Source organism: Aedes albopictus, chromosome 2, assembly GCF_035046485.1.
Source record: "Aedes albopictus strain Foshan chromosome 2, AalbF5, whole genome shotgun sequence".
NCBI lineage: Eukaryota > Metazoa > Arthropoda > Insecta > Diptera > Culicidae > Aedes > Aedes albopictus.
This window is the reverse complement of record NC_085137.1, coordinates 387,437,698-387,452,237: the sequence shown is the minus strand read 5'-3', so window position 1 is coordinate 387,452,237 and position 14,540 is coordinate 387,437,698. Positions and strand designations below refer to the sequence as shown.

The window sequence follows — 14,540 nt, the reverse complement described above, 5'->3', positions numbered from 1 at the left end:
TACGGTAAATTTCTATGCGGGCGGCCAGAGTGGACGCGCAACGCCAAATTTGAGATTTTTAAACTTATTCGCTGGGTTTAAATATTTTTCAGTGTTGATGGAAACATTTTTTCCGTGCAAACGAAAAGTGCTCTCGCAGCTGAGCCAAAATGTTATCGTTTTTCCGTCGTCGGATTTTTTAAGTAGCTGGTGCTACCTGTCCCATTTGACAACCCCTCGCAACGGGACGAACCTGATGGAAAACGGAACACGACGACGACGACGACGGTCTGTCAAACGAACTCTCTGCAGAGAAGGGTGGAAAACTTTTCTGATGCAACATCATCAAAGTGCGGAGTTTTCTGCTAGAAAAAGTGTATTTTAGTGCAAAAATCCGGTTCATTTCCGTGCAATTTAGTGAAAAATCAATTCCACAACCATGGCCGAGGATGATGCGGTAAGTTTTGTGCGGCGGATGTTGTGGTTTTTGGGGAAAAGATCGATTTTCAAAAAGTGCCATGCTGGAGCTCGTCGCCAGGTCGCCTACCTAGCTGCGGCGACATGCACCGATGCTATTTGGAGGTTAAGCGATAGGAGGATTGGATGAAATTTTTGATTTTCCGGAGGATTTAGTTTACGTACCTGGTTAAATGTGGAATATAAATGTCGTTACATGGATATCCTTTAAACTTTGTATTGTAGATTTTCGATCCTTCGTTGATGAAGAAAAAGAAGAAGAAGAAGACTCCGTTCGATTTGGAAGGAGCGATGGCAGCCGAGGAGGGCGGCGAGACAGAGGCCCCGGCCAGTGAGTCTGCGGCGGGTGCAGCCAGCGAAGGAACTGGCGGTGGTGCGGCCGACGACCTGGACGATAACCTGGATCTGGACACATTTGGCGGCAAGAAGAAAAAGAAGAAGAAGAAGCCGTTCAATCTGGAAGACATCGACAGTGCCCTGGCCGGAGTGGAAGGCGAGGGGGAGAAGGAGCTGAAGGGTGGCGACGATGGCGAGGGCGGTGGCTTCGGTGGAGACGATGGAATGGACGATGACATGAAGATCGACTTCAGCATGAAGAAGAAGAAGAAAAAGAAGAAGGATCTGACCGAGCTGATGGAGGCGGAAGATGCCGCGCGGGAGGAAGAGAAGGAGAATGGTAAGTGTTGGGGACGGAGGTTCTTGTGTGTTGTTAATTCTAACAAATTCTGAACATGTTAAGAAAGCTGAATGGTAGTTATCACGATTCTTTTAACTTTACATGCCTTACGGATAACGACGGAATCGTAACGGAATTCGGTATAAGCTTATTTACTAACTGCTTTATGTAGTGGGAAAAGGCGTATTGTCCCATAGCGGGTCATCCTAATGTTAATTTGAATCGGCGCAAATAATTGAGGGTGTAAAAGTCTCAACACATTTGCAACCGATCAAAGCTATGCACACCTTTTCCCAACTTCTAGTAATTTGTCACCATTCAGACCCTAACCGAGTGTTTTTTTCATTTCTTCAGTGGACGAACAGTGCACCCCCTGGGCGGCTACGGATCGTGACTACACCTACGACGAGCTGCTGCAGCGCGTGTTCGAAATCATTTTGGACAAAAACCCAGACATGGCGGCCGGCAGGAAGCCGAAGTTTGTCATGCGTCCGCCGCAGGTCCTGCGTGTCGGTACCAAGAAGACCTCCTTCGCCAACTTCACAGAAATCTGCAAAACCCTCCACAGGCAGCCGAAGCACTTGTTGGACTTTTTGCTAGCGGAATTGGGTACGAGCGGTTCGGTGGACGGTAACTCGCAGCTCATCATCAAGGGTCGCTTCCAGCCGAAACAGATCGAAAACGTGCTCCGGCGGTACATCAAGGAGTACGTGACGTGTCATACCTGCCGCTCGCCCGAAACCATCCTCCAGAAGGACACCCGTCTGTTCTTCCTGCAGTGCGAATCGTGCGGGTCGCGATGCTCGGTGGCTAGTATTAAGTCCGGTTTCCAGGCCGTCACCAGCAAACGTGCGGCAATTCGTGCGAAAACGGCTTAAATCGCTTGTGCTTGGGCGTTCGAATGCGATTGTGTTCTATTGTATGCAAAATTATTTGTTTTGTTTCCTTCAATCCTTCATATTATTCCGTGTTGCGTGGGAAATTGGTTCCGAAGTGGAAAGTTCTGCGGTGAAAATACTGTGTTTATGAACCATTGGAAAACAGAATATACAAACACATAGCAAGCATAATCTATTATTAGACACAAGTTTGTATGTTTATTCATAATCTTTATTCAAGTAGAATCACCTTTTTACAAAACCCTCATATGACTCAATAAAACTGCACTTATCTTGTGTAATTGTAAACACAACGTCTAGTTTCGATTTGATCCAAGAAGTCCCTCCATGCTACTAAATTCCCTCGATTTAGCTGACTACAGACGACATGACGATAGCTCCTTATCTCTATGCGACCCATAATCACAGGTCAGAAGCAAAAATCTCAAGAAATCGTCACCGAAACAAATCACTTGCGTACTTCTGCTCATAGCACAGGGCCAGGTGGGTCTTCCAGAAGATTTCAGCCGTCTCGCCTGGCACCAAGCCGTCGCCATCGGCATGCATACTGTAAGCGTACAGCGACACCCGATCGTGCCGGTTCATGAAAGGTCTCCCGATGGCAAAACACCGAGTTCCGAGCGGAAAGTACTGCAACCGTTGCTGGCAGCGAGTTTTTACCAAGGCTAGAAGCAGTTTCAAGTTGGCCAGCTGCTGGGCATCTTTCGGGACCTGTTCCTCGTTGAGCGGGGTGCGAGTCGTTAGAATGTTCTCGCAGGAATGCACCGCGGTCAGGTTATCTGTGCGTAAGAATTGGAACTGGAATGCTTCTCTGATAAATTAATGTTTCGTCGGCGTCTTCTTACCAATGTCTCGTTTCAATCCGTGAGCATAGTAAACTTCCACCATTCCCGAGCCATCATCCAACTTGTAGATCTGTGTGTTGTTTTCGTGCTTCACCGTTCCAGGGATTATCCTTCCATACACCATAACATTCCGGAAATCGATACCGAACAGGGAGCATACGTACGACTCTTGGTAGAAGCTGATCAGCTGAATGTGTGCCACTTGCAGTGCCATCACATCGGAAACGTGCTTCAGCTGGCGGGTTCGCTTCTTGGCGGCCTGTGTCCGGTGATCTTGAATGTTGTCCAGGAAGTTTTTGAACTCACTGAAGTACTCGTCGTTGGTTAGGTCTACCAATTCGACAGAAGCCGGTATGCCGGAAGCCGATGCAACGAAACGCGGAATTTCCTCCTCGAGGTCGGGCTCCGATTTAATACGTGCGATTGGTGTTTTGTCCATATAAAAAATTTGAAAAAAGATCACTGCACGAACGAAATTTATTCCATCCAGCTGTTCTCATTTCGCGCCATGGAGGAATCCAATTGGATTAGCGAGTTTTGTATTGATCTTCACATTCGCCGCTGGCACTCACGATGAGTCACTCGCGTTTGTCACTCACACGGCATTGCCAACCGAACAAAACTGAAAAAGGTGGTCGCCGCGAAGAAACGTCAGTCAAAATTTTCATTATCGGAAAGGAAAAATTTGCTAACTGCGTGTGAAAACTTTGCGTCGTGAAGAAAATTGCAATTTCGACCGTCTGTTGATGCGTTTTTCCCAACTAAAAAGGTGCATTTTGCTGGAGTATTCGAGTGGTGAAACGAAAAAGTAGAAATTCGGCGTGGTAAGTCCCACCTTGGGGTGGAAAATTCAATTTATTTTTATCACACGCAACGCAGCACCCCGAACGGTGGGAAGCGTGCCCTGTAGACGGCAATATGGCGTACAGTTTTGGGTGCCGATGAATGGCAAAATATTTTGTATTTTGGTGATAAAATTCGTTTTAGTTTATATTCAAGGCCGTGTATTGATTTCTTTTCGATACAACTATAGTGAAATTAGTTAGTTTTAAAACAAATGGTGAATATTGAAATTATTTAGTACCTAGTGAGGTAGAATTATGCTAATGTTTACATTCGCAAACGTAATAGGGTAAATCCACCAATAATGACGGTGTTAATCTGTCAGCATAAAAAGTCTTGATTGAGTTTGCGAAAGAATTTTAAACATACAGTCGGGTCTCCTATTAGACGCTACCCCCACTTTACGCCCACCGTAATTTTCAGGTTGTCTCAACAAATTCAGTCATTTTTGAAATGTGACACGCGAGGTGACAAGCTTGTAATTGTAATTGTAATTTTTATTGAAAACGATAACCAGTTAGTTTACACTTTTTATCGGGTCAAGAAAACTAGTATAATCTAGAAGCTAGGGTCTGTTTATATGGTACAACCTTGTGTAGAAGAGTCACAGTGGACTTACCAGATTGGTAGGCATGCTAATTCACATGAAGAGGCACGATGGCCAGATGAACATCACGGATGTGATGATCCACAATGCGTTCTAAGCATTTCAGAGGTCAAACTGATAGGTCTGACACTATTTGCTTCTTCATACGACGCACGGCCCAGAATGAACTTCACAGTAATATCCCGCCAAGATTTGGGAATGTACCCTGTAGCAAAACTGCAAACAAGTATTTTTTTTCAAAACATGTAATTTAATTTGTAATTTATTTAAGTAAGTAAGATAGCCTGCTAGTTACAAAACTTTTGCTCAGGTCAAGGAACCGGAACCGTATATTGGAAAGCTAATTGGAATACATGTTTAAAATGAACAAACCCCTTCTGAAGCAAAATTGGATAAATCCCATCTGCCTCAGGAAATTTGAAAGGAGCAAAGCTATTAAGTGCCCACTCAATCGATTCTATAGTTACAATACTCCGAGCCGAAGGCTCATAACTACAAGAAAAGACATCAGGTTCATCCGAAGATGTAACGTCCACACATCCAGGGAAGTGTGTGCTGAATAAGCATTCCAGAACTTCCTTATCAGAGGAAGTCAGATCGTCATTTGGCAAACGAAGTTCGTTCACTCGGAAATCCTTAGATTTCACAAGGATTTTGTTTAACCGACTGACTTCACTCAAACTGGAAACATTTGTACAAAGGTTTTTCCAGCCGGATCGTTCAGCAGACCGGAGAGCTTTCCCGTAGGCCTTGCGAGCCGACCTGAAAGCCTCCGAACCAGCGGAACGTCGTCTGCTCCAACTGTTTCCTGAGTTTCGCAAGATCAGAGTTCCACCAAGGGGTTCCTCTTGTGATCTTTACAGACCGTAGAGGGCATGCTTCTTCAAAAGCTTCCATGATGAAGGTCGTTGTAGTATCTACGGCATCATCTAAATCACTTGGGAGTGTCAATAGATGGTGAGTATCCATGAAATTTGGCCGCAACCAAATCAGTAAAAAGATCCCAGTTTGTTGACCGAGAATTCCTGAAACGCAATGTTTGCGAAGTATAACTCTTAAATGTTCAAAAAAGATGTAGCGATGGTCAGATAAAGATTATTCATCTGACACATGCCAACTGGTCAGCTCGTGACAAATTCTGCTAGAGCAAAGAGTTATGTCTAACACTTCCTCTCTAGCAGATACCATAAACGTTGGGCGGTTGCCTATGATAAGTAATGCAAAATCTGCACTACTTAAGTATTCCATTAAACTGGAGCCTCTCAAGTTAATATCTGAGCTGCCCCAGATGATATGGTGAGCATTAGCATCACTGCCAACAATTAGCGGAAGGCCTTTTGAAGTACAGTATGCGATGACTTGTTTGAAAGCATCCGTAGGGGATGGTTCATCATGCGGTAAATAAACCGAACAATAGACGTATTTCCTGTTGAGGTTTCCAACAGATACATCAATTGTGATAGCACATACATCTCTGGTGGTTGGTACAGAGATAAGTGTAGCAACTACAGGGTGCGGCAGGAAAAAATGCGAAAAGTTCAAGGCACTATTACACGTTAAATATGGGGTATATATGACTATTTTTTCATGACAGTGTATCAGTCAATGTCTATATTCTAGTACTGGAAAATAAAAATGAACATATTTGATGTTTAACATGTGATAATGTAAGCCTAATAAGCGGGTATCAAAAAACTGCGCGCCCAATGGTCATTAAACAAAATGACTATAGCAGTAAAAAAAAATAGCTTAACCAATGAACAACCAGATCACACTGTACCAGAGCCATGTAGTTTTACATACTAGATGAAATAAGTACATATATTTGGTGATATTGTAGAGAAAATGGAAAATTGTGTTTAATCGGATACGAAATTTAGCGACCTGTGTACTTTTCTGCGGTTTGAAAATTCTGATTGTCTAGCTTCAGGCGCCGCCCTGTAAAGGTTATTGACCAAAATGGGAAAATTTTTAATAACCTTTTCAGAAAACTAGCCTATCAGAGATCATGGAACGTTGAAACATAGTCTATGATAGATTGGTTAACGTCAAATGGACGAAAACGAGGTTTGAAGTTGATAAACACTTTCGCATTTTTTCCTGCCGCATACTGTATTGCGTTGTTGACAAGGCTCGAGGCATGACACGCGAGTTTGCCATTTCATGTTTACTGAAAGTAGCAAACACCGGGTTCACAAGGTTTCCTAGATAGAAGATTTCCCTTACGAAAGTAAGGTTCTTGTACTAAGGCCACTTGAGCTGTACCATAATAATGGGCATAAGTCTGCAAAGATTGATCGTTGGTGTTTATTTATGCTGAAGATTGATCTTAGCTATCCTGGTATACTGAGGTATACTGAGCATGCACTACGTCAGCGCGGTGAAGGTCAGCTAATGTACGAAGAAGGTTAAAAGCATGTCGCTCAATTACGTGTTCAATTACAGGGTTGCTCAGAGTTTGGAATTTTATCGCGAGTCACTGAGTGCACTGAGCCAACTCTCTCGATCGCAGTTATATGTCAGTCATATATTACTGCACTATTGGAATATCGTATGAATTTAATCTAAGGTTGAAAATGGGAAGTGAGAGTTATATGCGACGCATGTGGTAATGACTCTCAGATGGCCATGCTACTGTTATATGCCATGCATTTTGCTTCTATCATGTGGGCTGGGTGCGCCAATGTATGTGCAACTCCAATAATATCCTTCATATGTTGAAAAAAAGTTTCCTTAGGCTGGAGCGGGAATCGAACCCACAACCCCTAACTGACCGACGCCGCTAGCCGCACGACCACGAAGCTCATTTACTGGAATTGCGGAATTCTGCAAAACGTGTTCCGCTTTATCTGCCAATGTTGATTTTACACCTGGCCAAAGATATATGCACAGCTAATGTATCGATCGTGTTATGTGCATTAAACTCCGATATGCGCAAGTGTCATTTAGTTTTATTGGAAGGCTTTTCAATCGGAACTGTTTATGAAATGATACGTATAACGATTCATTTGAAATGAACGTGTCAGACTAGGGGTACAATATATGTGTGGTGTCTGATAAAATAGGCTTTTAGAATTATTTCAGTGTGGTCTATACTCAGTTTGTGCTACACTCAACTAGTATTGTCTATCCGGTTGGAATCAAGACCGACATTCAATCAAAAATTGTCATTTTCTTGGTCCACAAGTGTCGCAACTGTTTCGCATCTAGTGCGCTGTGTTGCTGACAACAACGGGAAGGATGCGCACTTCTTTTGACATGATTATAAAACGTCGCGAGTTGGGTCGTGTCGCGACTTGATTGTGCGAAGTCCGGTTTGATGGCGGCCCGAAAATATAACACATCGTGAAGCGATGTAGGATCTGGGACCATTTGGGCAGGAGCACCTACATTGGACACTTACTGCTATAACTCAGTCAATTTCGAACCGATTGACTTGATTTTTGAGACACTATTCGATACGCACAGTATCTAGCCATGTGCAAAAATCAAGTCAATCAGTTTGAATTTGATTGAGTTATAGCAGTAAGTACCCATAATAGGTGTCCCTGTCCTAATGGTCTCAGACCCTACTCGGAAATGCTACCCGAAATATGCTATTCATTCTCTTGCTCGGTTCAATACGAGAGCGCAATCAAGAAAGACGGCTCGGCGACGCTACACTTAGCCAACTCTCTCGATCACAGTTACATATACGTCAGCCATATATTACTGCATTATTGGAATATCATATGAATCTAATCTAAGGTTGAATTGAGAAGTTGAATTGAAGTGAGAGTTATATCCGACGCATGTGGCATGGCTCTCAGATCACCATAATGCTGTTATATGGCATGCATTTTGCTTATATCATGTGGGCTGGGTGTGCCAATGTATATGCAACTCCAATAATACCCAGGTAACCACTAAGAACTGTTCTGAGCATTATAACGGTCATTAAACAGCTTTTCAGTGCCAAAAAAAACTATAAGCATTCCTAATGCTCGTAGGCACTTTAAACAGTAAGCAGTAACATAAGCAGTAACATAAGCCCTCTATGCCTATATAAAGCCTACAAGCTGTAAATAAGTTTGTCAGTGCTGTCACAGGGCTTGGAGCACATTACGTTTGCATCAATCAAAATAAATGTCGACCAAAACAGACTCAAGTCGATACATTTTAACATGAATGTTATCGGATCGGGATCGGGGGAACGGGATAATTTTTGTTATTCAAATGCTGCTTGGAATGCTGTTTAATGGATAATGTATATTTTTATTTTTTTACAAGCAATTGTGGTGATTCTAGACACGATTCTCATAGTTTATTAGCTTCAAGACAAACTCCAGCTCAATTTCCTCCTCTTCTACAAAGTTTCTCGACCATTTATATGTATATATGTATTGCTTCTCCTGCATCAATTCCCGCTTTTTTTCACCACCGTTTACCACTAAATCATCACTCTCCCATACCATTTTTAACCGTCGAGATGCCTAAACTTTTGTTTTTTCATGGTTTAAATACTAGTTTGATCACACTGTTTCCATGGTACATCGGTGGAGCAGATGGGAAACGCAACGGGCTTGGACTCTCTATCAGGAACCCGGAGGACAGCAACTAAACTCTGGATCAAGTAGCAAAAAAAACAACTTCAGTAGCGAAAGAAGTTAGAAAAGAAACTGGAGACAAACTTTTGACAACTGTCGCTCCAGAGACTTGGTACGACATTTTGAAGTTGGCCGTATATCAGCCGAATAATTCGCCAAAAGTGGCTTTTGAGCAGCTCTATAAGAGGATACAGAGCCAATAAGCTATGTTAACCAGGCTCTTTATTCGGCTATAGAACCGACTTAATGCCATTTTACGGCCTTATGATTACTTGGGTATCTTTTTATAAGATGAAAAAAAATTCTTTGGGGCATCTCCAGGAGCGTTATAAAATGTATGGTAGTTATAAAATGCATCTGGAACTGCATCTTGACCATGTTCAGCAGGCGTTTCAAATGTAGGGGAAGACGGGGTAAGACGGCCACCCTAAGCCGTAAAAATCATAACCTAACACTGACAATGATTACACTAGTTTCAACACAGCATATCATTTTTCGATGTGTTGGGCATGCAAGAAAATTATTTTTCGATTTGTTCTGTTGAAACTTTTATAGTTTTGAGCTATTTGAAAATTTGATTAAAAAGCACTTTATTTTTTGACGACGGGGTAAGACGGCCCACCAGCGGGGTAAGAAGGACCATCACTATTTTTTTTAAACAATAGTGATTAGAAATGTTTGAATTCCATACGTTGAAATAAGATATGACTTCTTCAAGTCCCTCACATGGAAAATTGGTTAACATAATTGCCCGGGGGTTACCATTTATTATTTTTATTGGGGTATCGTAAATATGGATACTCAAACACCCATTTACATCACAAAAATGATGTTTCTGGTTACGTCCAGCGCAAACAACGCAAATATGAGTTTATTTATGTGAAATGGCATATTTTCAACAAACAATTTTCGATAAATTGGGTGCAGCCATATTATTCTATGATCTGGGGGGTGGCCGTCTTACCCCGTTCGAGGTGGTCGCTTTTACCCCGCTTGGGCAGATTTTACTCATGAGGCTAGTTTATAAGGATTTTTGTTTTCAATCTCAATCCCGTTCCTCTTATGTTTTGTTAACACTCCTGGTAAGTTATGAACGGGTTACTTTTTTGGTTTAAAAACTTTATTCCGAATCAAAATCCTTAAGGTTATATGCGACAAAATTAGATCAAATACATCATCATGGAGCAAAATCTTTGTTTTGTTTATTTGTTTTGAAAATCTCAATATAAACATTGCGCAAAATGGCTCAAAATGACAAATATTTCTTACTTGAACAGAGCACTAGGTGAAAGTTTATAGAAAACGACATTTTCATGGTGAACTGTAGGTGGTCCGTCTTACCCCGGCGGGCCTTCTTACCCCGTCTTCCCCTATAAATTCGAACAGTTTTGTTACAAAATTTGTAACTGACATACGACCCCGTTCTATTTTATCACAAATTTGAAACAAGATTTTGCTGCGTTCTATTTATGTTGTTGCCATGGTAAATCACATGAATGCCCTCTGGGAACACCATTCGACCGAGTCCAACGGGGCTTATGATTTATTATGTCGTTAACAAATAAATTTACCGATTTCCGCAAAAAGTATGCAGGATTTAGAACTGCTGTTGAAGACGCCCATGTTTGAGTTCTGTTTTTGACAGTTGCAAATTTTGTAATCGTTTTAAAAATATAACTAGAACTGAATCATTACTGGAGATGCCAGGCTGGAGCGGGAACCAAACTCACAACGCCTAATTTGACCGACTCCGCTAGCCACACGACTACGAGCTCACTTACTGGAATTGCGGAATTCTGCAAAATGTATTCCACTTTATCTGCCAATGTTGCTTTTCCATTCGGCCAAAGTTATATGCACAGCTAATGTATCGATCGTGTTTTGTGCATATAACTCCGATATGCGCAAATGTCATTTAGTTTGATTAGATGGCTTTTCAATCGGAACTGTTTATGATATGATACGTACAGTGACCCCACACCGATGAATTACCTTAATTTTGTACACTATGAATCATCATGTTGATCAAATGAGTGATCCATAAACTGTGGTAATTTTTGCCGATTCATAAATTGTGGGGTCACTGTATAAAGATTCATTTGAAGTGATCGTGTCAGACTAGGGGTACAATGTATGTATAGTGTCTGATAAAATAAGCTCAGAATTATTTTAGTGTAATGATAGTGATGCCACAGACAAACAGACGTAACACTCACACAATTTTCATCGCCCACGGTTTTAACGATCATTTTAAATCTCCGCAGTTGTTACTTTGACAACCAGAGGCGCGCGCAACGTTTTTGTTCGGGTTTGAAGCTCGGTGCTTTGCGCAATATTCTCACCAGCTGGTGCTAGTGTAACTGAACGATAATTTTTCAAGGAATTTGTTCTAAGTCTAAGTCTGTTTGTGGTGATGTATTCGACAAGAATATTATATTGTCATAACTTTTGATTATTTTGGCAACACTACCTACAACATCAGAAGTACAATTAAATCAAATAATATTTAAAAGCAAAAATGCGTTTAAAAATGATGGAAATAACGTATATTTATTAGTGTGGGTCATCGGAACCGTTTTCTCAGATCAAAGCTTTTTTGGTTCCGTTTCGGGTCTTGAGTATCTGTGCAAAATTTGAGCACGATCGGTTGTGTCTACACTTTACGCATTGCAATTGAAATTTGTATGGAATTTTTTTATGGGAAAACATACTTTTTTGCATTTTTGTCATGTCTGAAACTTTTCAACCGATACTATAAAATGACAGCCTAGGATGTTCTGAAAAACTTTGTTGAAGACCGCAAAGCGATTCGATGCTTGTGAAAATAGTTATAACCAACGAATCGCATGCATGTGTTTATGTTTTAACATGTAAAGGAATAACAATAGCAACAAAATCATGCTGTTTCGGCAAGCAATGTCAACGCTATAACATTTTTCATAAGCATCAGATCACTTCGCGGTCTTCGACAAAGTTTTTCAGGACACCCTAGGCTATGTTTCACTTTATCGGTTACATGGTTTTAGAAAAAAAATTGAGCTTGTTATGAGAGAAATGCAAAGTGTGTTTTCCCATGTTTTTCCCATACAAACTTCAAACGCGATGCGCAAAACGTAGGCATAACCTATCGTGCTCAAACTTTGCACACTTATTTGGGTCCTGAAATGGGATCGAAAAAGCCCTGATATGATGGGATACCATTGAATTTTTCATTTTTCCATATAAACGATGACCCACGCTAATATTTGTACCGACTGTTGTCGAATAACCAGGGTAAACTTTTAATTCGACAAACTGGTCACCCTACACCACGTTGCTCATTGAAATTTGGCAACTCTATTTTGTTTTGATTTCCGGATTTGTTATGAAACATGATTTCAACAGACATTGCGGTGGTGCGAATGAAAAGCTCGTTCTTTTTACGATTGTTGCCATCCTTGGTCGATTCCGGTTGATCTTCAGGCGGTTTGGGCGTCAAATAGCGTCAAAACTGAACTTCCGGAATTAGCGTCTGCAAGAGGAGCTGCTGCGGGTGCGAGTATAAGCGCAATATTAAACTGTTTTGCATTTACAGTGTACATCGCTGTGACATTCCAACACTTTTTAATTCGACATGTGTCGAATAAGCGGGGTACGAATTAAAAAGTGTCGAATTAAAACGTGTCGAACGAGCGGGGTAAGACGGTAGCTGTTTGAGGTCAACGATGAGAGAACATCAGAAAATGTTACACTTAGCGATGTCCGCGCATCGCTGTAGTTTGTCTATATTGGAGTATCTTCTTTGTATTCCTTCGTGAACCATGCGACCAGGCCTATGTCGCCATCCAAAAATCAATGTAAAGCAGCCTTAAAACTATTATTGATGTTTAGAGATACTGCAAAACCACAGAAAATTGCTTTTCCATATTAGTTGGAGCTGTCAAAATTAACTACTTTGAAGTTATTTGCTGATGAACGGTGATTGGTTTTATTGAATATTTTGGCACAGGGATGGAAAATCGTAGCTAAAACCGCCATAAGAGGGTTCGTTACAAGACGTTGAATTACAGTATAATGCATGAAAATAGTATTTTTTTTATTTATTAATGACGCTTTACTTACACTATAAATGGCATTCGTGTCAATCAGTAATGTATCTGCAGATAAATCGTTTCGAGAGTTTCAAGTTTGCTGAAAAAAAAAGTCCAAATCATAGAACATTTTCAAAGAAATTTCTATCAATTTTATTTCAAACCTTATCATAAAGGAAATGTTGGCAAATACCACACCATCTGTAGGCAAAGCGTTGCGGATGATTCGACCTTAGTTTATTGAACGTTGCTTAGGGATTGAAGCACACTGATTGTAAAAATTTAGCTCTGTGGCCGTCTTGCCCCCATTCATAGTGCAAAATAAAATGCTTTTTGTGTTAAAAAGACAGAAAAGACATCAAACAAAGCGGATGAGTGTTAAGGACAAACGTCCTAAAATCCCGCTTCAAAAATGCATCAGAACTTCAGACGCACAAATCTCAAGGAGCAAGCTTCAAACAACAGTGCATTTTATTATTCTGTTCTTGCTCACTTATAATAAGCTTAAAATGAGAAGCTCAGGTGTGCTGGTTTTGTTTACGAAAAGATTTGTGCCCTCGAAATCGTGAGTATGTACCAAAGTTGATCATTGTGGCGGCCATTTTGGGATTCTAACAAGTCTGTCCTTAAATAGCCATATTCTAATGAAAGTATATGCTCCTAAGGCGCCTAAGCTTAAGGTGGCCATCTTGCCCCACATATTCTACAATTTTGAAAGCTTGGTGTTGGTTGGTTGGATGGAGAACTTCATTGGTGGAATAGATGAATAATTTGTTGATTTATTTATTTCAAATATTTGCTTATATCTCGAATACGCTAGCTTATAGAAAGATAGCGACTAAGACCATTTTTTATTCAAAATAAACATCATATTTTATTATCAAACTCGATTTCAAAACAAGCAATGTTTTGAATATGAACATATTAAATTTATGTTTCATCAGAAATCATTTTATACATTGTTTCTTCACTGCCACTTACGTTAAAACGTGAATTTAACTATTATGAAAAGAAGTGCAAAATTTCATTCGAAAAATAGACCTATGAATTTGGTCGATTTGACCATAATTTGACGTGGAATTGATCAATTCGCTTCGTTGAATCTACACTGAATGAAGTACATTTTTCCAGTGGATCCTGTCCGGGAAAAATCTAGAAAAATGTGATTGATTTCAGTGTCACTTAGACTTTGATGTTGTTATAAAATGTATTATAAAATGAACAGTAGCGCAGGTTCATTCGAAAACTTAATCTAATTTCAACCAGTTCAAGATAAAGCTAATTAAACGCCAAGTGTAAATGTATTATATTGAAGTGCATTACATTTGATTTGGTGATGTTAACTGTCCTGAGAAATCGATGTTATGAATAAGATTAAATAATTGAATAATCTAACGTGTAGCAAACATTAAAAAACGCATCAGACCAAAGTTAAAGTTCTTGAATCAGTTCATAAGTAAGATAAATAGATTGATAGATTGAGATGCGTTTTCTCAAACATCAAGCTAATTTATACCTATAGTTTTAGAAATTTCGGATCATAAATACATACACAACA

At 40.5% G+C, this 14,540-nt stretch overlaps 3 protein-coding genes across 3 annotated transcripts in view; 2 read left to right on the top strand and 1 right to left on the bottom strand.

The window, feature by feature from the left end:
* The first annotated feature begins 255 nt into the window (after positions 1-255).
* On the top strand, positions 256-2,324 carry LOC109400677 (eukaryotic translation initiation factor 2 subunit 2). Its single transcript, XM_019673174.3, has 3 exons — positions 256-436; positions 682-1,132; positions 1,487-2,324. The coding sequence occupies exons 1-3, from the start codon at positions 419-421 to the stop codon at positions 2,008-2,010; spliced, it is 993 nt and encodes a 330-aa protein (XP_019528719.1). The 5' UTR covers positions 256-418; the 3' UTR covers positions 2,011-2,324.
* Positions 2,325-2,448: 124 nt separating this feature from the next.
* LOC109400679 (uncharacterized) lies at positions 2,449-3,361 on the bottom strand. Its single transcript, XM_019673175.3, has 2 exons — positions 2,877-3,361; positions 2,449-2,810 (listed from the first exon to the last, which is right to left on the bottom strand). Exons 1-2 carry the CDS (start codon positions 3,313-3,315, stop codon positions 2,467-2,469), a joined length of 783 nt encoding a protein of 260 aa, XP_019528720.3. The 5' UTR covers positions 3,316-3,361; the 3' UTR covers positions 2,449-2,466.
* A 164-nt stretch (positions 3,362-3,525) lies between these two features.
* LOC115270035 (uncharacterized) overlaps positions 3,526-14,540 on the top strand; it is a 77,005-nt gene continuing 65,990 nt past the window's right edge. Inside the window, exon 1 of the mRNA XM_029878978.2 lies at positions 3,526-3,700. The gene's annotated coding sequence lies outside the window, so the exon portion shown is untranslated. The remainder of the gene's footprint in view (positions 3,701-14,540) is intronic.